Source organism: Phoca vitulina, unplaced genomic scaffold (assembly GCF_004348235.1).
Source record: "Phoca vitulina isolate PV1807 unplaced genomic scaffold, GSC_HSeal_1.0 scaffold1, whole genome shotgun sequence".
NCBI lineage: Eukaryota > Metazoa > Chordata > Mammalia > Carnivora > Phocidae > Phoca > Phoca vitulina.
Window position 1 is genome coordinate 72625916 of NW_022589704.1, and position 26783 is coordinate 72652698.

Consider the following 26783-nt stretch of genomic DNA (forward strand, 5'->3'; position numbering starts at 1 on the left):
CTACACGCTATTTGCTAAGCATCTAATCCAATATAAAGACACATTATTAGTGAGGTTCTTTCACTCATTAAATATTTTTGGTTCAAAAAGATATGATATGTTCTCATAAAAAAAGGAAAGGAAACAAAAAAATCTTGCGTTGGATTTAAATTAAATCCTAATAGGTTTGAAAGAAGGGAAAATGTGGAGCAAATAACAAAAAGTTGTAGAGTTTATTTTCTTGGGACTTTTCAAAACTGTCTGTCCGAAATAATGGTCGCGTTAATCTTAGTCTGAAATGTCTGGAAAAAGATCTTTTTTTAAAACTGGTAATAATGCTCCCTGCTGGTTATTTAAGGAAGGGAGCAAATGATACCTTGATTATAATTTGTCTAAGGAAAGCAACAAATAGAATTTAAAAAATCATTTAAAAATATTTTCTGCATTTTAATATATTATAGCTCAGGCATCAGCAGAAGGCTGTTGCAGGAGAGCTCTTCAGAAATTTCATGGAAACGCGTATCAAGTTAACCTCACAGGGGAAGCAAAAGGTAGTTTTTTAGTTCCCTCTGGTGGTTAAAGTTCAGTAATGCTCTTGCTGAGATCCTGTGTTAGGGAAAAAAATTACTATGCTGAGAATTTCTTTTTTTTCTTAATCAGGAGTTAGAATTAAAATATATATATATATATATAAGTTTATTTTACAGACACATTATTTGAACAGTGTATAAATCTGGGGTATTCTTCCTAAAGAGTTACCTAGAAAAAAAACACCAGGTTGAGAACTACCAGAAAGAGCTGCTATTCTATTTTGACCTATAAAAACGACAATTTTATACTATATTATGTTACATACAAACAGGTGACATATACTAGTCTGTCAGTTGAATTTTTACGTTTCCTTTCTTTCATACTCTTCCAGAATCTCCCCTATACGGTTGGGGAGAATGGCTCTACTAAGTCCTTGTCATCAGGAAATTTCACAGGCGGAGAGTGATTGGTTTGTGCAATTCACTTCCTAGGGAGAACTGAACAAACATGGCCTAGAACAGCAGGCTTACTGATGGTCAACTCTGAGGACCTCTTTCATGAAGAAAAAGAAAATTCTTAAAGAAAATGAAATAATGCCAGGAATATTTATAAATAAAAAATAAATGAGAAAACAATAAAACAGATTAAAAATATGCATGACTGGGGAAGAGCTCTAGGTCAAGGCTTGACTAATCACTTCTAAACCTATTCTATGGTAAATATCCTCATGTCTTGCCAGCCTCTTCAAATTAAGCCCCACCCCCAGAATGGGTTTGAAATGGCTTTCGTCCAGGTTCTCTGCTTTCTTGCTTTAGTTCTTAGCTTTGTACTCCATCCAACCTGTTTAGCTTGGTTTCTTCCCTTTTGGTACATCACATTGTGCCCTGGAATTTTCTGTCATCATTTGATGATTTCTTTTATTTTCAACCTGTGTTTGAAATCTGTAAAAATCTAATTAAATCATGTCGTCCCATTGCTTAACCTTACTCAATAACCTCCTTTTATATTTGGGGGGGGGCAAGAAAGAAAGAAAGAAAGAAAGAAGCAAAGAAAGAAGAAAGAAAGAAAGAAAGAAAGAAAGAAAGAAAGAAAGAAAGAAAGAAAGAAAGAAAGAAAGAAAGAAAAAGGAAGGAAGGAAGAGAAGGAAGGAAAGAAGAAAGGAAGAAAGGATCCTTACTTTGCCTACAAGGACCTATGTAACCTGACTCTTCCTCCCTCCTCCCCTTCATTTGGTGCCATTCTTCTCTCCTTCACACCTTGACAACATTCATCTTCTTGGCAGTTCTTGAATGCCTGGACAGTCATCTATCTTAGAGTTTTTGCACCAAGGGCGTCCTCTGCCTAAGACTCGATCCTTTAGAGCTTGGCTGACACTTGTCTTCCAGGCCTAGGCTTCAACATCTCTTCAGGGTTGAATACTCTAGCTTAGAAGGAGTCATCACTTGTGACCAGTTCCTTAAATGAGAGCCATTCTGTTTTTTATTTAAAGTTACATACTTGTACATTGTTTTCCCTACTCAACTTTAAGCTCCACAAACAGGAATCAAGTCTGCTTTACACATCACCCTATAATCCAGTTCTGAAATGCTATCTGGTTTATTGATACCCAGTAGGTATTGGCTGAAGTAATCAATGAACATGGCTGCTTAAAAGCCTCCCTCAAGTTCACCTATATTTATCCCTTAACCGTGCTCTGTCTCATCTGCACTCATACTTAGTATTTACTTATAATGTAATTCTTCATTCTTTTCCACACATTTTCAAGAGTTTTTAAACTTTATTTTTATGGAGTCAGAATGTAATTGCTGCTTGAACTTACCACACCATTAGCCCTCACAATGGGAGCCTTCAGATCAGGAAAAACATTCTCCAAGTACCATTTGAAACTTTTGCATTTTAGTTTCTTTCGAAGTTCCTGTTGTTCGGTGAGGTTTCCAACATCTAACCCTTGGTCTATGAGGTGGTCCCCATGGCCATAGAATAGGTCCTTGTATTCATCAAGCCAGACCTCAGCAACCCGCACCAAGTTCCGCTCTACTGTCTTCATCCGGTCTTTGGGGAAGGAGTATGGATTGTCATTTCTGAATATGTGGCCCACTCGGGAACAGGGAATGATCTCAATTTCACCACCACACATCCACACCTGGATGATAATAAACATCAATTATCAAACGATGTCTGCAAATCATGGGCAGTTAATAGTGACAAGGAACAACCTGGTGACCACTCTCTCCTCCCCCCAGTCTGAAGTAGTTTTTTTTCAATAGTTTCAAATTAAACTCAACAGGTTTATTTAGTTTTGTACATTGCTGTGGACCATTTTAGGATTCATAAAATATATATATTTTTATTCTCTACCCATCAGTGTACATCTTCTTATTTTATAAAGAAATTCTCACTGAATCCCAAAGTATAAAATATGGAATATGGATTCCTGTTTTGGTTGGATCAGGGAAAGGAGTGTATATTTCCATGTTTTCAACTTTCCCTTCTCATCTTGGGATGACCCATATGGCTTATGGAGCACAACTTAAAATGAGCTCGAAGTAATACCCCTTTTACTATATACCACCCCACTCCTCAGGAAAGCAGTTGCCTTTTGGATTCTCTTTACTCTGGCTGCTGCCAAGGCTTTTTTAGCTGTTGATCAATGACTATAAGTACCCAGAACTGTCTGAGATGTCCAAAGTTGCTGCACCATTGCCTGTCGATGGCCTGCCCTATAGGCACTTTTTGTACTTCTGTCACTTGTGCCATCTAACACGAGCCATTACTGAGTGATTTCATTACTTCCGATATACTAGAAAAACGTTCCCAGAGATATTTTGTGTGAAGCATGAATCCCACAGCATTTATACAGAATGGCAGGCGTTATTTCTCCCAAGTCACATGTAGAAACAGGATTATAAAATACTAGGGAATTCTAATAAATTTCGTGAGAGCTATTGATTCTTCCAAATTTAATCTGGGATATAAAAACATTAATCTAGAGGCCCTTAAATTTCTGTGGAATTTCCTCCCCGAGGCAGTCCCATATCTGATTATATATTAGTGAAATGAAACCAAATGATAAAGTCTTAATTGTAGAGAGGATTTGAGGACCACTTGGTAATACCTTGAATGAGAGCTCCATATTTTCTCCACCCCAGACATCAAGCCCAGGGTCGTATGTTCCAAGTTCAAAAAAGTAATTTTTATCAATAGAAAACAATCCACCTGCCATGACGGGGCACCTACAAAAAGAAATGTTTGATTTTTTAAGCTTGCTTGTCATGGGAATTCAACATTTCGAGTGGGTCCCCTGTGCAGTTGTGATGGAGTTAAGAGATATTTTAAAATAGCTACCAAGCACAGGGAGGTCTTGGAATGGAGTCACAAGTAGCACCGAAGTCATCAGTTCCCTAGTTCATGGTGGCAAAGCTTGATTAGGGTCAGCAAAGATGGGGCCTGGAAGTAGGATTCTTATTTGCCCTTTACTCTCTGACACAAACTCTCCAGATAGGTTATTTTTTTTTTTTCCACACAGAGCATGCCCTCTTTAATACCCATCACCAGGCTCATGGTTCGTCTCCCCCTCCGATTTCCCCCCCTTTATTCTTCCCCTCCTGCTATCTTCTTCTTCTTCTTCTTCTTTTTTTTTGTTAACATATAATGTATTATTTGTTTTAGAGGTACAGGTCTGGGCTATGTGCTATGGTGAGCACTGTGAATTGTGTAAGACTGTTGAATCACAGACCTATACCTCAGATAGGCTATTTTTAACAATGCCTATTTAATAGTACTAAGGGAGTACTAGGCACTGTTGTGAGTATTATGTATGTAATTAACTCAGACTTTATGAAAATCCTGCAAGTATGTACTATTAAGAAACCACAGCACAGAAACGGTTAGGAACTTTCCCAAGGTCACAGATTAGTATGATGCACTTCGGGGGTTCAGTTTAGGTGGTCTAGTTTGACTCTATGATCTCTCACTCCACTCTACTGCCTCAACTGTAGACAGATTTTTATTGACAGCTTATTATGTGGCAAACACTTTTTAAAGCATGTTATATAATCAGATTTAATTCTTAGATAATAGAGGTAGCTCCTTCTATTAGTCTTAATGCAAAACAAACAAACAAACAAAAAAAAACGAGGACACAGAGATTCAGAGAGGTTAAGTGACTTTTTAAAGCTCACACCATTAGGAAGTAATAGAATTGAGATTTATATCCAAAGAGTCAGACTCCAGAGCATTCGCGACTGTTATAGATTATGGGGGATAGAAACTACACTTGAATCAGCAGCTAGACAAGGCAGTAATCCCTTCCCATGGTGGTTACCATTGAGCCAGTGGAAAGGTTTGTGTGGAAAGCCTGTCTTGTGTTTAGAGTACAAAGCAATGTCAAGGATAAGGTAATTCTTGCCCCACATCTACTTCACTTCCCCCATCATTTATGTACATATTCTGTCTGAATGCTCAATGTCCTTTCTAGTCCATCCAGAATGCATTCTCTTCCTAACGTTATGTGGAATATAATCTGAACTCAATCACTACATTAACTCTCAAAATGGGAGTCTGAAAAAGGCAAAGAGGTTCTTTAGATGTGGGATCAGAGTAAGTGTGTTAAATGCAGGCAGATATGGGTTTGAGTCCCAATTTGTTCTTTTACTAGATGTATATCCCTGGGAAAATTACCTCTTTTAGGCTCAATTTCCTCATTGCCACAATGAAAATACTACCACCTCTCTCCTAGGGTTAGAGAGAGGCTTAAATGCACAGTGCTTAATAAATGATAGTACTTCTATTTGACTTGCTAGGAATATCAATTCTGAAGGCATCATACCTAGCAAGGGATGAGGCATGCAGTATTGAGGGTTAAGTTCTGAGAAATAATGTTACAATGCACAGTCTGGGCTGGGGCTTTTTCTTGACACTTGTCTGCTCAAGTTCTCTCTCCAACTGGGAAGGCTTTGGGGACCCCTGTTGCTCTGTCTGAGGCTGGCTGCATGCTTGTCCTGCAGGTCTAGACTCTGGGGGAAGTGTTCACTTTGGCTTCAGGTCTAAGCTGTGATCTTAAATCCAGCTTCTCCAGCAATAAAGCCCCTCTTTTAATTCATATCCACCTTCTGTATCTATTTCTCAATTCATTCACAGAATTTGGCTCCCATGGGAAGGGTAGGATTAGAATTGAAAAGAAAATCCAAATGGTAGCTATTATTACAATAATACTTTTACCACTATTATTTACTCTTCTAATTTTTACTCATGTTGGCTTTAACATTATATGTGTTCATACAGCATTTATGCAGCATATTCAATTAGTTTATATTTCTTAAGTTGTCTATCCCAGGGAACAGGAATAGTATTAGTGAATTTCTCTGGGTTCAGGGCTGAATAAGGTGCACTCAACCATTTAAAAAATGAGGTTTGGTAGTGGGAAAGTAATATCTTAGGAAAACTTTGCTTTTGATCATCTATTGGCTAAAGCTGTAATTCTTGATGGTCTACAGAATGACAGGAAATACTTGTTTTGTGGAATTGCTTCCTATGCCTTTATAAAAAGATACACGATTGCTTTCTAATCTTAAATTTGACACACTTACCTTATTATATCTGTTTCTTTAATTCTGTTTTTTGCAACAACGTCTGGAGGAATTGTTCTCCAACCAAAGTTCATGGGCCACACAAAGATGCCTCTTTGAAAGTTGTCCACTGTCATGTAACTAATCCAGGAAAGAAACAAAAGTGCTACCTGAGATCATACACATATACTTAAGCAACCTGACACCATGTCTTGTTCAAATGAATGAAACAAGTTCTTACACAAATGATTTTAGATTATTACAAACTTTTTAATAACATTTCAAGCAAATTTATGAGTACATTAGTGACTAACTGGCTTGATTGCTAGTTTTTAACTTATACTTTACTTTTAATAATATTCTGACTACTTTTGAGGGAAAAAAACAATTTAGGAGCATATGTATTATTTCCCACTAAAAGATGAACTAATCTTAAGGAAGATAAATATTTTCTGGGTTCAGGTACAGCTGAATAGAAAGAGGAAAGAACAGGACAATGAGTATTAGGATTTATTGCTATTAAGAGTTAAACATTTTGATGATCAAATAAATTACTGGATTGACCTTCTCTGATCCCAAGATATCTATTATGTGTTTCCATTTATTTAAATGGATGCACTGTGTATTTCTTAGATTTGCAAAAATGTGCATTTTAGGAATATGACCAGTACTTTCTGCTGCTGTTAGTTAAAGACTCGCTTAGAAGTATCTTGTGGAATATGACAGTATTACCTCATATCCTTATCATTGATGACTTCAATTACTGGACAGGCTACTTTCTTTCTACTTAAATAAACCCTTTCCAGAAGAGGTTCCAACCAACCAATGTTACATTCCACGTGAGAATCCAAGAATGTCAACACATCACCTAGAGAGCCAGAAAAAAAAAAAAAAAAATCATTTGAAAATGTGATATACTGAATGTATGTACTTTATGTTCAAAGGTTTTGGGGATTGCTCCAGAAAGGTGATTATAAGGGCAGTAGTCTTCTCACTGAATTCCTGGTCCCTATAATTTCATTCTATAATGAAATAAAATAAATTTCGTTTCTAGAAGGCCTATGGGACAAGCATCATTTTTGTTTGTGAAAAATTGATAAGCCACTTAAAATGGATAACCAAGACTTTGAAGGTAATCCTTAGAGTAAAAGCTTTGTCTCTTCTAAGGAGGGTAGGTCGCATTAACCTGGGGTGGGGGTGTGTGGACCAGGCAGAGTTTGATATTCCAAGGTGGGCCTTAGGAATGATGAAGAGGAGAAATCATTCTGCATAACAAGGCTGAAAACAAATAAAAAAGGAAGAATCAGCAAGGCTAGAAGGTAGTGTAAAAAGGGTTACAGGGATGGGGAGGGAGAATAGGGAATAGTTTAATGGGTATAGAGTTTTAGTTTTGCAAGATAAAAAGCTTTCTGGAGATTGGTTGCACAACTGTGTGAATATACTTCGGAGTACTGGACTGTGCACTGAAGAAATAATTAAGATGGTAAATTTTATGTTACGCATATTTTGCCACAATAAAAAAATCAAAGACTTGCAGGAGAAAAAAAAAAAAAAAAAAGAAAAAAAAAAACTTGGAGGCCAAAAAATAATCACTAAAAATTCTTTTTTTCCTATTAGTTGTGTGAAGTAACACTCTCTTCCCAATAAAAATCTCCGTAGCATCTACATTGTTCCAAATGATCTTATACAAGTGGAGTGTGTGTGTGTGTGTGTGTGTGTGTGTGTGTGTGTGTGAAGATTAACAAATAACCCAAGGAATCTGGGCTATGGCCAAAATCCTATATGTGTCCTTTCAGGCCCAACCATAGGCAAATTACAAAGGCTTTCCCTGGCGGGTCCTCATGGCTGGAGGCTGCCCTCTCACACCAGACGTGGTCTGCAGCCAGTGCACCACAGCCTCTGAAGGGACTTGCAGTCAAGAGCTCAGGCCCTCCCTCTCCCTCAGTGGACATGCTCTCAGCACAGCTTCATTCCTAGCTCAGTTTCCTCCATCGGAGGCCTCCTTCAGGCCAAGATCTCTGTCTCACCGCATGGGAGGTGGGGGGGTCGCCAAGACCTTTTCCTCCATCTGACTCAGCATTCAGCACTTTCCTACTCGGAGCCCTCTCCTTTTTCTCACCCTCGGCCCCAGGCTGTAAAACAGGAGGAGCCGTTTGTTCTGGGCTCAGTGGGCAGTGAGATGATCCTCACATCTGCCCAATCCACCAGCCCGTTTCTCTACAGGGAAACATGGGACATTCAGGGAGTCAGCACTTTCTTCTGTTTCAATTCTTACTTATACTTCTTACTTATCAGTGGAGGAAATGATTAAAGACTTGAGGGTTGCTTTCCTTTTGGATTATTGCTTGCATCGACCACTCTGACACCTGGTTGCTGCCCTCTGCTCTTGACAAACTTACAACAACATCATTTACCTTCTATTAAGTGCTTACTTGGTCCAGACACTGTCCTAGGCATTCTACACAAGTGTCTTGTTTAAGCCACACAACAAACCTGAAGTATAAATCTCATTTTTCTTTCCATTTAAGAAATGAGACTCAGATCTAAGTTTTATTCCCATTTAAGAGAAACAACTGAAGCAATTTTTTCAAGTTTGCACAGCTAAGTGGCAGCCTGATATTTGAAAATACATAGTTTATTCCATTGCCTGTGTTCTTAAAAAGAGAAAGAAAAAATGGTCAGAAAGAGGCAGGGCTATGAGAATGGGAAGGCTTAAAGTAAAGGCGGAAGATGGCAGCAGGCAAAGAACAAGGTGAAATTAGATACCTAGATGATAGTTCATTATCCACTAAAAGCTATACCTCTTAATTAATGGTTCAGTATCGTATTAACCGATCAACAATGGAATTTTTGCATGAGGGTAAAGAAACTGACCTTAGCCAAGGTCTTGGTGAGGAATGCTCTTGAGAAGTCTCTAGGCAGGACCAGGCTGCACTAGACTGAAGACCCTCCCCCCATTATCCTCAACTTTTGGAGACAGTGGTTACAACTCCTGATCATGCTGGTGGAGTCCTATTTTCAGAGATTATGGCTTATTTCAGAATGAAAGGTCATTATCAACTAAGGGTGTCATTTTGCACAGCCCGCTCCCTGTGTGGGAAGGTTCACGGGGGTTATCTAGGTGCGTAGGGTGTGTAAGCATGGCCTGCTAAATTCCTACTTGGCTAGTGAATAGCATGTGCAGAAGATAACCTCCTTTTTCTCACTACTTCTCCTGCTGGTCCGTTCGAACCAAAGAGCAGTCTCTCCCAGACTGCCTGTCCCTATCCCCAGAGTAAGCTGGTACAGTCAAAGGGGCCTGGATCGACTTTCTCAATCCCTGGTAGCAGCAGGATGGGTACCCAAACCTGCATTCACTTCCCACCTGGCCCAGATTCCCATACAGATTTTCATTCACTTGTTGCCAGGACCCAAAGGAAGCAGCTTCCGCCCAAAACACAGACTGGAATTTTATACTGTTTTATTTTGGGTGAGAAGAGAATCCTCCCATGCATGAATGTCATTGCTCCACTTTCAGACACTTTAATTTAAAATAAGATCTCCGGAACTAGACCAGGGAGCTATCTATGTAGCTGACTCTGGTTAGGACTTCTACTTGTAGAGGGTATGGTCTGTGGACGTTTCACACACACCCTTCCTAACCCTGAGCGTCATGGTGAAATGAACATAGTATCGAAGCCACATAGCTCTGTTTTCCTTAGCTACACTGGATAAATTATTTTACCTCTCTGAGATCTACTTTCTTGGGATGGTTCTAAGATCTACCTAATACCTGAATTCCTTATAAATAGCTAGTGTTATTACTGTTTTTTCAATGAGTGTTTAAGCTAGAGCTCAAAATAATCTTATCTTGATGACCACCTGGCAGGCTTTTCTGTTTCCTAAGAGTAGGTCTCAGCGATGCTGGATTGTTTGCAGATGGGTTTGATTGTAACTTATTTATTTATTTACTTTTTGACCAACCCAGAGATGCTCGATGTGCCAGAAAGCTTTGGCTCCTTGTTGAGTACAGACCCCCATTTCTATTTAGCCAACCATCTTGGAATATTGTTGCCAGCACCAATTAGTGTTGGAGTGTTGTCTTTAGGGTTCCTTGAGGGATGTGGACCTGGCTGGCCATTTAATTTTACATAATAATTTATAAGTGATGCTAAGGAAACCACCTGTTTTACCTGCAGCAGAAACAAGTTGTAGAAATTTACAGAAGGACTATCGCTTTTCAGGAGACCTTAAGGTTGTCCAGGAGTCAGATGTCATTTTAGTCCACATACTTAAAGTTAGCCAACTGATTCTTTGGAATGTTCACAGCAATGTCATGTATTTTGCCAAATGCCCTTGTTATAAAGGAAATGAGAATCTGATCTCTACTCTGACTCTCTAGAGTATACTATTGAAACCTGCCCATCTGCAGACTCTTCTTGGCAGGGCAATAACTTGCTCTTTTGTTCAATACTCGCACGAGATCTGAGTGGTCGGCTTGTTCACTTTCTACCTCAATTACTACATCTTTTTTTACTTGTGTTGGCTTCCTATAGGACACTTTCCCTAGAGATCCATTGACCGTGGCCTGCCCTTCAGATTTTTAAACCCTACTTGAACTCTCTATCTCCTCATTCTCAGGAAATAACTTATTGGACCCGATCTTTTTGCCTGAATCATATCCAGATGAAGAACCTATCATGCACCAGAAACTGAACATGTAGTGAACATTGTTAGTGGTCAGAGAGTCACTGCTTTGCCCTTATTATTTTGTATTATGTACTGTCAGAGGATCTAATAATACTCTGGGATCAAAATAATACCCTGGGACCAAACCTGACCAGTTTCTGAAGGTCCTTGGATCTTTGATCTCATCCTTGCCTGTGGCTCCCCCTCCCTTTTCTCTGAATTCTGAACGGTAAATCTTTAGGAAACAATAGCTGTCAAGACCTGTCAGATTCTGAATTCAGATTCTTGTCACTCATTTCTTTGTTTGCCTGAGGCAGTCTAGAGAAAATTTCTGCCCTGGTATCTTTGCTGATCCCTGATTACAGATCAGGCCCAGAATGTGTCCTGCCCGTGCTTTACTTGTGATGGCTGGGAATGCCCAAGGGAAGTCTGGGAGAACTAACAGGCTGGCCAGCCCCACTTAGGGCCAGTCCCTGAGCAGTCCCTGAATTATTTCCTCAGCTAAAGCTGCTACGGGCTTCTGAGTCCCCTTGAATTTCCTACAGGAGTCAGGTGAACTTCAGGGCCCTTGGATGTATTCTTGGACAAGGCTGTTACTAATTCCATCAGAACACACTTTTCAGCTTCTTCCAAATTCAGGCATTGGCCTTCTGCTAATGCTGCTCAAAGTGTGGGCCATAGACCCTGCTATCGGAGATAGGAACGGAAATTGAGAATGGATGATTTAAAACTCTAGCAGTTTGCTGGAATTTGTTAATTTATTCTCTGCTTTATATAGGTGTATGTATATAACATATACGTCATTATTTATGTTATCTGTATCTTATGTATGTTATATATACACACATACACATGTATATATTATACATAATAAATTTATGTATATAACTATATACATATAGTATAGAGGAATGCATATATAATTGTGTACATATCTTTCTTTTTTTCCATCTCTTTCTTAGGTAGTTTATCTTTATTATAATTTACAAAGGGGCAGGTCCACAAAATTTGGAAATTAGAAAAAAAAAAGTTCTTCTATGATAGTTTGAGAAGCAGCTCTTCACTAGACAGTGGCAAGCAATTCAGATGCACCTAGCCGGCCTCTCCAAACTAAAGTTATGACCCCTTAGCAAGTCTTTACAACAATATAGTGGGCTTGGTCAGAATCTAAAAAACAAATAAAATAGAAGATATTAGAATCTGCTGCTGTTATTTCATGAAATGTCTACTGTGGCTACGTGTGTAACATATATATGCCCTGGGCTGTGATGTAAGATTTATTTCTTAGCATGGGTCGTGGTACAAAGAGTTTGAGAGTTACCAAACGGAAACTGAGCTATTGCACTCACGGGCCGTAATGACTGACTGAGAGCCAAGTTGACATGGTTACATTTGGATTTTCTAGATTCAGAGAAATTATTTGCTGGCTGTATAACCGCAAGTGCTTGAGCAGGCCGATTAGGCAACTTCCTTGAGCGAGTTCACTGCAGCCCATCTGAGGGGGCCTTCCGTGTTGTCTATCAGTTTAGACTGTTCTGGAGATGATCGCCAGCACGCTTTGTGTCCCATGCAGGCAGAGAGAAGGTTTTTATAAGCAGTACATTTTTGGTTCTGCACTTGTCAGCTTTCTCTACATGGATGTCTCATTTTCATCTCAAATTTACATGGACAAAATCGGAACTCAACAGCAATCCCAAATCTGTTCCTCTGGTTATGGCCCCACCGCCCACCAAGTTGCTCAGATGCCAATTCTAGGGGTTTTTTTTTGTTTTGTTTTGTTTTGTTTTTTACTCCTTTCATTATTACTCTCTTCATATCTTATCTGATGACAAGCCCATGGGCTCCATGTCCACAATATATTCTTACTCGGATCCCTTCCTTCATCTGCCCTAGTACCTCCCTGGTGTTTGGACAACTATAATAGCCTCCTTTTTTTTTTTTTTTTTTTAAGATTTATTTATTTATTTGAGAGAGAGAGCAAGAGAGAGCAAGTGGGGGGGAGTGCAGAGGGAGAGAGAATCTTCAAGCAGGCTCCCTGCTGAGTGCAGAGCCAGCCACGGGGCTCAATCCCACGACTCATGAGATCACAGCCTGAGCCGAAAATAAGAGCTGGACTTTCAACAGACTGAGCCACCCAGGCGCCGCGATGATAACCTCCTAATTGGTCTCCCTCCTTCCTCTCTCATCTCCCTAATACCCAGTCTCTACAAGGCAGCCAAATTGAGCTTTAAATTAAGTCAAACAATTTTATCCTCCTCTTTAATGTACTCCATTGGTTTCATATGATACCAAGAATAATGCCTACACTCCTTGAATGACTCATAAAACTTTACAAAAGCCCACCTTTTCCTTGCCCCCGAGATGAATCTCCTATCACTCTCTCCATGGTCAGTACCCATCAGTCATAATAAACTTTCTTTAACTTTAATACACAGAACATATTTCTGCATCAGGACCTTGCATTCCTTTTTTTTTTTTTTTTAAGATATTTATTTATTTATTTATTTATTTATTTATTTATTTATTTGACAGAGAGAGAAACAGCGAGAGAGGGAATACAAGCAGGCAGAGTGGGAGAGGGAGAAGCAGGCTTCCCGCTGAGCAGGGAGCCCGATGTGGGGCTCAATCCCAGGACCCTAGGATCACGACCTGAGCCAAAGGCAGACACTTAACAACTGAGCCACCCAGGCGCCCCAGGACATTGCACTTCTTGTTCCGCTTGTCTGGGAATGTGCTTCATCCAGATCTTAGCCCCAAACTTGCCTACTTGGCCTATTTCCTCACTATCCTATTTTTGTACAATTTGTGTGCAATTACTTCCCAAAAGAAATCAAACATGGATTTTTACTTAATGTTCCAAATGCGGTCTATCATTAAGAATCTTTGTTATCACTGCAATGTCAATTTTGGTGTGATGTGTTTGTAGTTAATTTTAAATTTCCTTTACTGGCCAAAGAAATTAGGAAACCAATGAGATAAGAAAAGTTCAAAATTTGGGGTTTAGTTACAAGGAAGTGTAACTTAGGTGAGGAGATAATTTACCATTAGAACATGCTTAAATATGGGGCGCCTGGGTGGCCCAATCTTTTAAGTGTCTGCCTTTGGCTCAGGTCATGATCCCAGGGTCCTGGGATCGAGCCCCACATGGGGCTTCCTGCTCAGTGGGGAGCCTGCTTCTCTCTCTCCATCTGCCTCTCCCCCAGCTCTTGCTCTCTCTCTCTCTCAAATAAATAAATAAAATCTTAAAAAAAAAAAAAAAAAGAACATGCTTAAATTCAAGCTGGTGGAGATATGCAATGCTATGGTCTACAGGGGAGAGTGGTGGCTAGATATCGAGAGACAGCAAAATGTAGCAGATAAGTGCAGATTTGGAGTCAAGGTTTCTGGCTTCCAATCCTGCTGTAGCACTTGCTAGCGGGGAGAACTTGGGCAAGTCATAACCTCACTGTGCCTCCCTATCTTCATCTGTAAAATGAGGAAAATTATTGTACCTAGCTCCTAGAGTTCTGGTGAGGATTAAATCAATTACTGTAGAAAGTATTTAGAATGGAACCTGGTATATAAGTTCAGCAATTATTATGGGGTATGGGTACTTCCACAGAAGGATACAAAAATAAACCAGTATGTTTGATGTCATTTTTAGAGTACTCATGGGCAGAAAAGATTTGACTCCTCCCATTCACTCACCAACCCACACACTAAAAAAAAGTGAAGAAAAGAAGGCATATTGCTCTTTGGGAAGACAGAGAGAGCTATCAGAAGAGCAGACATACCCCATAGGTCAGGGAAGAGAGAAGGAAACAGTTCTCAGTCCTGAAATACTGATGGGATCAGGTCACAAATACATAGGCTTGGAGGGGCTCCAAGTGGTCAAATTTGGGACAAACTGAGTACAATAAACAAACAAAACAAACAAACCAATCAATCAATCAATCAATCAATTTCAGGGCAAATTTGCCCTGAAATAAATGAAACTCCAGTTTCTGTACAAACTTACAATCTGGATAATACCAGCAGTGGCTTCTCAGTATCACATTCCAAATGGAGGGAGGGATGAAGGAAGGAAGGACAGAAGGAAGGAAGGAAGAGATTTAATAATATACACATTGAATTTTTTAAAGCATAAATTAGTATTGATGGGAGCATAAGAGGGGAAGAGGAAGGAGGGAGAGAGAGGAGGGGAGGAAGAAAAAGAAGAAGGAGGGAAGGACAGAGAGATGGACAGCCCTCAGTGTAATAACTGATTTAAGCAATGATCACCAATGGGTGCAAAACCATTGAGTAAAATGTAAGGAAAACAGTATTCATATGAATCCAAGTATCACATCACAAATTACTTCTTACTCCCAAAAGGAAAACCTGGCTGTTGACATTTTAACCAAATGCTCAAAATTACTATCTCCCATAGGGGGACAACTTGACATCATGTGTCTCTTGATTTGAAGCCATAAACAATATGTAATTCCTACCACCTATGTAGTACAATACTATACACTATTCACTTCCATAACATTCATCCTGAGTGTAACATGAGGAAACAATGATAAAACTTCAGAATGTGGTCACATGTACAAAACAAATGGCCTGGACTCTTTTAAAAAAAACCAAACAAGTCAACAGTAAGTAGTATGTTGTCTTCTCTAGATTGAGAACTAAGGAGACTAAACAACCAAATGCAGTGCATGGAACTTAATAAGATCTCAAATTTCAAAAGAGAGAAGTAGCTATAAAAAACATTTGAGGAGCAAATGAGGACGTCTGAAAGAGCATAAACCAGATGATATTTAGATAGGAAAGTGTGCTTATCTAAGAGAACGTCTATTTTGCAGAGAGGCCTACTAAGGTACCCAGAGTTGTAGCGTCATGACGTCTGCAAATTCAAAAGTTGAGGGCAAAAGTGGGTATACATAAACACGTGTCTGTGTATGTGTGTGATGAAGCACATGGTGCAGAGAGTTAAAAATTGGTGGCATGATGATGGCTATGTGGGTGTTCACTGCGGCATTACTTCAAATTTGCTATATATTTGAAAGCAAACAAACTAAAACAAAAATATAACAAAAACAAAAAATTAGCAGCTTCTTACCTGTTGCCTTCTGTGCTCCTGCCAGCCTGGCTCTTATTAAGCCATGTCTCTCTTTGAGGCGAAGAATCCGAACTTTTGGAAACTGAGACATGTATTTATCCAAATTACCTTTTAGGTAGTCTGTATCACAGTAAGAATAGACAAGGAAACACGTTGAGTAACTAGATCTGGGTAATACTAACAGTGGCTTCTCAGTATCAGATTCCAGAAACTATGATAGTTACTGTAGTCACTAAATTTTACTCCTTGGACCATGATTTTATTTTCTGATGTTATTTTCTTGGATGGCTTTTTGTCTGCATCCAATACTCCAAGCTATCTTTTTCTCAAATTCCAAATCCTTCTTTCCAGTGTTGTCAAGTGACATAGAGGAGGGCTCACCTTTTCTGAGTATTTGTCAGGACGGGCAAATTTGCCCTGAAATAAATGAAACTCCAGTTTCTGTACAAACTTACAAGGGCCCCTGCCAAGACCCAGACAAGAGGCTAAACATTATATGCAAATTGGAAAATTTGTGAAAGAAAGATATTACAACTGCAATTGGTTAAGGGCACTGTCACTTCCCTACTTTGACACCCTCTGAGTCATACCTCTTTTGTCTTGTTGGGTGGCCAAAGAGGTATCCATCCAAAGGAATGTTGTTGGGGTTTTATGGGATATATTTACATGACTTGCAGTCACTTCGATGTGTAATTAAGCTATTGACAGGTATCCCAGGTAGGAAAGGCTTCCAGAAGTACTTCTGCTGCTCACTTTCCTACTGATTTTGTGGGTTTTTTTTCTTAAAGAGGACACTGAAAACCATATAAGCTCCAGGTCTCTCCAAAGGGTTCTTCAGGTCCCTGGATCTGCCATTCATAAAAAGACTATTATTTGCTTGGTGACTGGATACTATTTCTGTTTATGCTTTCAAGGCCCCTTCTCAAAGTTTTCAACCAGTTTTTCTTAGGCATCTCACTGCTAACAGACCTCAGGGGGATTGTGGTAGGAGTTCTGAGGCTGAGGAAACTGGTTCATGCCGTTGTGGTCATGAAAAGAGCTAAGTTGTTCTATTAGGGCTATCCTCTCTTTGCTATTTTCTAAAATTTTCTGAAGTGGGTTGCATTGTGAGAATTTGTAGTGTGGTGGCAGTGGGACCTCAAGTGGAAATGGAGCACTTAATACACAAATTATGTGATCATCCTGAGAGGGAGATTCTTCACTTCTTCTAGACCATGGTGGGTTCTGCCTTTGCACTCTGTTGAAGCCTCATCTCTTTGGTTCTATTGGCAATTTGTCTTCTCAACACTTAACACATAATGTGCTTTGCCCTTGAGGAAGAAACCATCGGCCTTCCATTTCTTTGTTTTCCATAGATTCTAACTCTGACTTCTTATTACCAGTGGGAAAGGCATCCTATTAATTGTAGGGTACTTGCTTATTAGATTTCATAAAACGGTTGAACATCTTCTGGTCTCTGGAACTTCAAAGTGCTCCAAGGAGCTATAGTTAGAAAATCATTTCTACATGGCAGAGAAGGCACAGCTGAAGGGAAGTCTGAGACAGCTAACTGAAGATAGAACTCACTTTCTATATCCCGTAGATGCTTGGCTTGATGCCTCTAAAGCACCACATGAAACAATGATTTGATATTTTTGCCATCCACCCAAATTGCTATCGCCTCATATCAGACTTTAATTTTCCAGGAGTGCTTTTCTTACCTTTGGTGCTGAAGTCATCTACCAGTAGAATCTCCTTGATGAGGTGTGGAGGAGAGCGATTAAGGACACTATGAACAGACCTCAGGAGAGTGGACCACACTTCATCCACAAAGCACATGATGACACTGGTGGTCGGGAGGTTATTGTGAACTAGCTGCTCAGCACACCTGGGCCAGGACACAAGCAGGGCTCATTTTAGAACCAAAGAGATGGTTTTAAAAGTCACAGAGTGCAATTTTACGTAGATAGACATATACTGACATGCTCTGTTTATCTGTCTGTGTGTCTATCTGTTTGTCTATATATCTGTTTATCCATCCATCCATCCAATATCTACTACATGTATCAGTGATGATTTTATCATGTGTTTTTCTTGAGGAGGGGTATAAGCAAAATAAACAAGCAGAGTAAGAATAACCAGTAACAGTAGTTGCTATAAAAGGACTAGCAATGCAGGACATGATTAGTTCCTGTGGAGGCATCTTGCTGTAGGGGACAGGACATAGGCTTCGCAGGTGGTTAGACACTATTTTGAAGCTCACCCCCAATATTTCTCAGATCTTTATCCATTGATACCATGCTTAATCTTTCTGTGTCTCCGTTTCTTCATCTTTAAAATTAGGTAAATGTTCTTATTCAACAGAGCTTTACAGTCTAGTGAGAATGCACGTAAAATGTCTAGCACAGTTCCTGGCATAGGGATTCACCAAATGGTAGCTAGTGCTATCCTACTTAGACCATATACCACAGGAGAACACCCTTACTTATTTAATGTTACCAAGTAGTTTCTGACTGCCCTTCCAAATGGCCTCCTGCCAAGTGCCAAAGGAAATATTCTCCCTTTCTCCCACCCTGCATGTGAGTGTATTTATGGATATATATGGAGATGTATAATTAAACTCTTCATATTCTCTATCTATTTAAGGGTTACTTGCTGAGACTTTCTGTGCTACAGAGTAACCACAGTAGAAATAATCCTCCTGCCACAGAGAGGAGGATAAAGCTACAGTGGGAGTTGGTATTCAGGTGGGTTTTAATTGGTCTTGGGTTTTTTTTCCACACCCTGCAATGTGTACTGCCTCGCTGCTGGCATTCTTCCATCCCTTGCCTGTTACTCTTCATTGGAACCTCACAAAAAGTATTTGTCATCCTTCTAACACAGCTACTATTAGTAATGTCATAATTAAATTACAATGATCATAAATAAATATTATAGGCAGGCTGTATTATTTCAATTTAAACCAACAGCATCTCTTCTCCTTTTTTTATGGAGGAATAATTGAAATCATGGTGAGGCTAGTTCATGATTATACTGTTAGTAAATGGCAGAGTTGGGACTCAAACTCTGGTCCGGTCTGGCTCCAGAAATAGCCATTCAGGAAGCCTTAAGTTCTCAAGAATAAAAGAAGCTGGCAGCAGATGTAACATTTTGTGGGAGCAGGCACTTCTGCCAGACAATATAGCTATACTTTTCTTAGTCTGTAAAAAAGAAATAGATAAGAGCAAAAACCATGGTAAAACCATATTTCCATGCATTCACCATTTATCAGTAGTACTTAATAAAGTACTATTATGTAGATAATTGTAACAACTGCTTGGGATCCATATTTTTTACCCTCGTCTCTAAATAGAGCAAACTGAAGCTGGAGAAGTTAGATGACTTACCCAACATGATTCACCTAGAAAGGATATGTATGGAAATGTGAACAAATAGTTGTCAGTCCACTGCACTATGCTGATTTTTCTGTACTAAGATCATGGGTTTTGGAATCAGATAGATATGTGGGCAAATACCTGATCCCCTGATTACTGGCTTAGATTAAAGTTGTGTAACTCTTTTGAACCTCGATTTGCCAGAGATTAAGAACCTCCAAGCAGAGGTGAAGAATCACCTTATTGTAAGACTAAATGCAAATATTTTATAGAACTCACCTACTATATATCTGACAAACAGCAGATACTTAAGAATTTCTTAAGGTAGGCAAATCCAGCTTTGGTCTGTAATTTCAATGGTTCCCTAAAGTGGGTGGTTATGATACTAACCTACAAAACATTATGAAAACATACATATCCAATCACCGGCCCCAGAAAATCAATTCAGCAGTTCTGAATAGGCCCTGAGAATCTGTGTCTTAAAAAACAAACAAACTAATGTAAGTAAAAATCTATAAACAAAAAGACAACCCACAAGTTGTTGATAGGCCAGTTTGGGAACTTGAGCTCTAAGACAAAGTGGATTTAATTTTACTTACCATTGGTGGATAAACTTAAAAATAAAATAAAATAAATAAATAAACAAATAAATAAATTGAGGGCTGATAGGAGCATGTCCTGAATCTTCAAGTGATGTAAAATCAAAATGACACATTTTCATCAGGTATCCTGATCTAGTGATTAGGTACCCAATGTTAACGTTAACTAACAGCAACCTAAAGTAATCTGATTCTACCCTAGAGATCCACGAATTGGCATTTCTAAATAACACGAGATATCCCTGACTTCACTAAAGGCTGTATTAGTTTCCTGTAGCTGCTGTAACAAATTACCAAAAAAAAAAAATCTGCTTATCAGTTTCTTCCTCAATTTATCTCTTTCTTCTCACATTTTACCATGAACAGAAAAGAAATACCAGGCACCCTTCAACACTTGGCTTGGAACTCTCTTCAGCTAACTATCCAAGTTCATGGCATGCAGTTTCTGCTTCCACACCGCTATCTGACACAATTTAGCCAAGGTTTCTGCCACTATCTTGGGAGGATCATTTTGCCTCCAGTTCCCAGTGATGTGTTCTTGCATTTCCTTCTGGACCCTCACAAGATGCACTTAGAAGGCTCATATTTTTACCAAATTCTGTTCAAGACAATATGTGTATTCTTAAAGAGAACAGAAGCTTTCTTTTCTGTACTTCTCACTTCCTTCTAAGCCTTCACCTGTAGCATCTTTAACATGCGTGTTTCTACCAACAATTTCTTCAAGGCAATGCAGGCTTTGCCTGTCATGCTTCTCAAAATGCTCCCAGCTTTGATCTATTATTCAATTCTTTGGCTATTACTTGAATAATCCTTCCACATTTTTAGGTATTTGTTATAGCAGCAACCTACTCTTTGAAACCAAAATTATATTCGTTTCCTCTGGCTGCTGTAACCAACTTTATGGCTTAAAACAACAGAAACATATTCTTTCACAGCTCTGGAGGCCATGTCATTGATTTATTGATTTTATTTCTTGTCTTCTGCATCCAGAATTTCCTGCTTACTACAATGCCACAAGCTTCTAGCATAGTTGCACATAATTAATATTTGATAAATATGTATTAAATGGGAGGATGAAAAAAATGGAGCTTAAATCAAAAGATTAATGGGGGAAGGAGAGACATTTTTCTTTGAGCTAGGAAGAAAAAAGGTGGTAATGTATATAGACGAGTTTATGCATAGAGAAGTTGAAAGAATTTGCAGCTCATGTTGGAGGAAAGGTTGTTTGTTAATGTGATAGGGTAGGGGTTTGAGAAGAATGGAGAATATTTGGAACAGACACTATGAATAATGGGAGGGAGTACTGGCCAACTACACATAAAAGGATTTCTGGAGATCTCAAAATTTTAGTCAAAATACCGGTGTGATTTACTCCACCAGGGTCTGTCAGCCTGGGTGTAGAGGGAGATAAAAGCAGAGTGGTAAATTAGTCCAAGTCTAGGGGTCATCAGAGCAAACAAAATAGAAAGAAAAATGATAGAGGATTTTGAGGATACTGCTATAAAATGGGTAAAGTTTCCATCGTGGGCTGTATGTTGGGAGAGAGGAAGTAAAGCTAAGAGGAGTTTAATAGCCTGAGGAAGACATCAGTGAGGTCCTATGACTTCCTCATCTCTAATTTTATAATGTAAGTGGATGGAAAATGCACATTTTACACTTAAATATTCCTTACACCATTTGGTGCTGAGAAAAACAAACCAATTCTACAAAGGAAGGGTCAGGTGCACAAATTCTGCCTGAGCCATCTGAACCAACAAGCCTCACTGTGAAGCCCTGAGAATTGCTTTATTGTTAAAATTTGGTTGACATTAGAAAATCTAGTTACAAACGAGAATACATCAGGGAGTTAACCATGTAGGCTAACGCAGATGAATCTTCTTATATAATAATAAATCAGTAGATTTTTCGTCTCTTTCAGAAGGAACTTCCAAGAAATGTTGTAACATTAGCCAGTTTGAAATTGGAGATGGGAAGCGCTCTCAGTCATTTGAGATTTGGGGGAGGCACCTCCCACTAGCCAAATATCTCAGCTTCCATTCTCCCCATCCCATCATGGTGTCTTAGTTTTACCATTAGAAATCCGTATGGGTGGGGTCATGAAGGATTCCACCAGATGCCAGGATCCCAAGAAATAAGTAGTACCCGTGCCAATTATTGGCAGACACGTATTTCAGATGCATTTTAAGAACCCATTGAAGATGACTCTGTGGGAGATTGTATTGTACAGGTCACACTGGTGCCTGGAAAAAGGGGCAGCATTAAAGGATGGGGAAGGGGAGCACAGAAGGAGGTGAGAGAGGCTCGAAATACGAAGTTGCAGAGTGTGCCTTGCTTTGGGTGGCTGAGATGTCAGGCCACCCTAATATTTATATGTTCCAGGTGTCTAGAAAAACTAGCAAGCTTGCTTTGTCTCAAGGCACAGTGCATCAGACCAGAAAGGCTTTCCACATTAACTTTTGCGCCCTTCTTATGTACTGACAGTCATCTAGGTTACTACCGGCTGTAGAAACAATTTCAAATTATCCTCCGCTGACCAACTAAAAGCAAATTTCCTTTCTTCCAATTTATCTATTGAAAACCCTGCTTTCTGCTATATTGAGGGGAGGAGTTGCAGCTCAAGTCAAGTCTCATTTAAATGCAAGCGATTTCTGGGTTTGTAATCTTTTTTGAGGTTAAGAAATCATATTTTTATTCTATATGCTCATCCATTCCACAAGCCAGGTGTTTGGAGTCCACAGAGTCCATGCTATATGCGAAAATGAAGCCGATCTGTTTTGTTTGGCGGAAGCCTGGAGTTACATTATGGCGGCCCACCCAAGTACTAAGCCCAAACTGGGAGTCCGCCATGAGGTCCACTGTCCAGCAAATAGTTGACACTACTGTGGTGGCACAGCTTTCTGGACTTCCGCTAGACTTGGGAAAGATGACAAGGGACAGAGTTTTGATTCCTTTCTGACACTTATTGGCTGCGTGACCACCAGTAAATGGTGTAACTGTGCATACCCTCGGCTTCTTTACTTTTAGGGTGAAGATTACAATACCTTCCTCACAAAATGTCTGTGAAGATTTGACGTGATAATGGATAAAAAAATACTGTGTAAGTCCCATAGTAAAAACCCATGTGAGGACCTGTGAGTGTCCACAATACAAACACACACATTTTGACTGGGTAGACTGACCTTTTCTCAGGCAAACCTTTAATTCAGATCTATCAAGCGCTCATCAGTTATCAAGAGACTCAGGGAGTGAAGTGTTTTGCCTTTTTGGCTTGTGTGTGCTGAATGCTCAGCCACTAACCTGATTTGAATGTAGTCTATCCAATAAAGAAGGTTTCAAATCGTAAGATTGGGGGAATGATAACATTCTCTCATTTTTATGAATTTTTCATTTTATTCCAAAACCGTCAAAATGTACTATGTGGGTCAAGTCTCAGTCTCCTCAGGTTTGAACAGAAGGTCGAGGAAAATATTTCTCAACTTCGATTTGCAATTCAACTAGTGCCTGGAGGTAAGCCTTCAGGGGCCTTCACTCCCTAAGCTCTGCTATCTTCGGGAGGATCAGAAGGGGAATCGGGCATGCTGAGGAGGAGCTCTGTCCAGAATTATACTCTTTTCTACAAGACGTTCAATATATTGGGGCTTCTTGGCTTCTCCCTGATAACAGGGTATAGTTATATAAAAAGTTTACTTTTATGTTTTGTTCTTTCTAGGGTAGACAACCCCGACATTCAGTCAGAATTGCCTGACTGCTAATTTAGAAGATTTCAGTCACACTCACCACTACTCCAAAGGCCTCAGCCAGCTGAGGCTGTGGTTGCTGAGGTCACCCTATATCCATCCAAGCTACTGGACTCAGGATCAACATTCCCCACTTTAACAATCATCTATTTTGAGCAAGCAGCTGTCAGAGTGAAATCGGGATGAAAGGGAAAAGAGCAGAGGTGGTGTCATGTGGCAGAAATAGTTCTGGGTGGCGGTCAGGGCACCTTGGGGGTAGCTATGACCTTGAACAAGTCACTTCCCTTCTCCCACTTCGGGACCGGATTAGATTTGACTTTGACGCTTCATCCAGGACTAACATTCTCTGGTTGTCTATGCAACCTGAGCCTTGTTCACCCGTAAGCGCTTCCCTCTGAGTCAAGAGACCCTTGAGAAAAGGTAAGTTAAATGTTTTTTTTTTTTTTTTTTCCACATTTTCTCACTGGTCCTTAGAAGAACCTTAACAAGGTCCTAAGGGGATCTGGATTCTGCTTACTTTCCATGGTCTCATTTCCATCGCTCTCCCCCACTGCATGTCGGATTTCCTTCAGTTTCTTAATGGATCATTTTTTTTTGTAACCCTTTTGCCCCACTTCTCTGACTCCCTACCCCTTCAGGTCTCTGTCCTCTCTCAAGCCAGGTTCGGGCTCTCCCCTCCTTACTCCGGGAGTACCCTGTGCTTCCACAAAACGTTCTGCTGTACTTGCCTTGGAGGCAGGGACCTTGCTCAGACGGTAGATCACATAGTGGGAGCTCAGGGCCATTTGCTCACCGCTGAGCTGTGGTTGTTGGCAATTTTAGACTCTCCTTTGCTTAGTGCTGTATAGAAAATAATTTCCTATCAATTTTCTCTCTGAGGAGGTAGCTGACATACAACACTAATTCCTTTCGCACACCTCTGACTCATGTGTAAGGAAGAAGAAGAGAGGTGTTTTAATTTGTCAAAGTTATATGATTATAAGGAAGCAAAGGAAAAGGAAGGAGGAGCTGTATCCTCATGGAAAGAGGACTAGGATTGTATGTCAGGAAACTTTCCTTTGAGTCGCAACTCGACTATTGGCTTGTAGGGACAGCAGATAGATCATTTGTTCTTCTCAAACCTCGGCCTCATTTTCTCATCTGTAAGTCATCTGAGTGATAGTACGTCTTTTGTAGCATTGCTGTGAGGATTGGTTAGAATTAAAGTGCGCACACACATACTTATAAAATCTACACATACACGTGCACACACAAAGACGCCGTTGCCTAGAGCATAAATAAGCACTTTTTTGGTGAGGCCCAGCAAGCAAGAATCCCCTTATTCAGACAGCCTGGGCAAGCCCAAGAGAGGTGAGGGTGATGGTCACTCTGAGGAGCTGGTTCGGGGAGAGAGCCAGCCCAGTGTGGTAGAATCATTACTGAGTGAGAGAATCGGAAGGCTAAAGTTTGGGTCCCAATGCTGTCACTTGTGAGCTGTTGGACCTTTGGCCAGAATACCTTTCACTGTGTTTTTTTTTTCCTCATCTGTTAAGGGGATGTGACACTTTATCAGTCTGGCACGACTATTGTCAGGATCAAGTGGGATGGTGTGCGTGAAGCATGAACGGTCCCAGCTGCCTGGTACAGGGAGCCCCGCTCCTGATAGGCGGTGAGCAGATAACGTGTGGAAGGAAGTGGACTGCTACCAGTGAATTATCTGCTGCCGTCTGAAACCTCAGCTGTCTCTTCAGGGTCCGGTTTCTCCACAGGTAGAGCTGGGACGGTGACTGTCCCTGCCTTGAGGAATGGTTTTCAGGATCAGATGAGAGGAAGCAAGTTGGGAAGGCCCTTGTAAATACTGTCTCTCCATACTGCTCCTTCTCACACATGTCCACATAACAACATTTTAGAAGCGGAGCCAATTTAGGAGATAATTTAGTTTGGAATAATGTAGACTTTTTTTAAACATAGAGGGGACTCTAAAAAGCTCCTTTCATTTTGAAAGCAAACAACAAAAAAGAGCTTCTAAACACTGTTATTTTTCCCCAATCTTCTGACCCTTGAGCAAACAATGTTTCATTCTTGAGAGGTTCTGCTGGGAATGGGTCACCCAGAACAGCCCAACACGTAGTTATTTTCTGAGACAAGAGTACCCAGGGCAATACTGCAGCAAGTTTGATAAAATTAGGCTGGTGGTTAAATTCGGCACATGGATTAGATGAGCAAAAGAGAAGTGTAAATAGGTTCAAATTCTTAACATTTATTGACTCCTCTCTCCCAGAGACATTTCTAGGTCTTTGGCAGTATTTAGGAGAAAAAGTCACTGATCTGCTTTAACATTTCTCAGTTTTACATTAATCAGTTTCACTGTTTTCCTCTCTTCGCGTTAGTAGCAGAAATGTGTTTTATGTCCTCTGATAATCTTTCTCCTTATTACTCTCAAGTGATGGGGTGAGTGTGATAAATGAAAGTATTGAAAGGCCCTGTGTCATCTTTTGGCTATGTTTAACCTTTGTTATGCTATGGTCTAGCCTGTACTGTTTAAACAAATTTTGCTCTTTATTCCCTGCTCTCCGACATGACTTTTCAGTGAAAGAGCACGCTGTGCTCTAACACACAAACACACAAATGTGCACTAATGTACATGTATACACACACACACACGCACATGCACACGCACAATTCAGAAGCACCAGAAATAACCCTTTTAAATCATCTTGGCAGATGTTTCTTTCCTGCTCCTGTTTAGTTTCCCAGGGAACTTCTGCAGTCAGTTTTAGATAATACTCCCTTTTCACTGTTAGTCACAAAAGCAGTCTCATTTCATCAATTAAAATATCCATCCTGTGTAAAAACAAAGAATTTGAACTTCATTTAACTTTCAAGTTTCTCTTTTCTCCCAGCCCGATAAATTCTTAGGAGCCTGAACTTCAGACAGACATGCGGTCAGTTTATGTTTTCTCTCCTGACTCCTCCTCCTCTAGTAATTTATTAGTTATAGTTTTTGACCTCAGTAGGATTGAGAGGGGAGGAAAGGGTGGAAATGAAGGTTCCAGAAAGGTTTTTCTCCCCCCTCAGTAATTTAGACTGGTTTGTGGCAAATGCATGGCGCTATCCTTTGCTTTTCATATATGCTGGAAGTAAAGTCCCTGTAGCTGTGTAGGAAGGAATCAAAGTATTGGTTGACAGTCCCAGCTCTGGGCTAAAGAGAGTAAAGATCGGTTTTAATTGCTTTATAGAGGGGCTGGCCAGAGTTCTGTAGGAAAAGCAAAGTGTTAAATGAA

The 26783-nt window shown here is 39.9% G+C and overlaps 1 protein-coding gene across 1 annotated transcript in view; it reads right to left on the reverse strand.

Moving 5' to 3' along the window:
• The window catches only part of GALNT5 (polypeptide N-acetylgalactosaminyltransferase 5), a 41263-nt gene that overhangs the window by 8640 nt on the left and 5840 nt on the right, over window positions 1-26783 (reverse strand). The window contains exons 2-7 of the mRNA XM_032402527.1: window positions 17532-17698; window positions 15832-15951; window positions 6810-6945; window positions 6099-6218; window positions 3626-3743; window positions 2330-2653 (exon numbers count right to left, since the gene is read on the reverse strand). Of these exons, the coding sequence (XP_032258418.1) occupies window positions 2330-2653; window positions 3626-3743; window positions 6099-6218; window positions 6810-6945; window positions 15832-15951; window positions 17532-17698 (985 nt within the window). The remainder of the gene's footprint in view (window positions 1-2329; window positions 2654-3625; window positions 3744-6098; window positions 6219-6809; window positions 6946-15831; window positions 15952-17531; window positions 17699-26783) is intronic.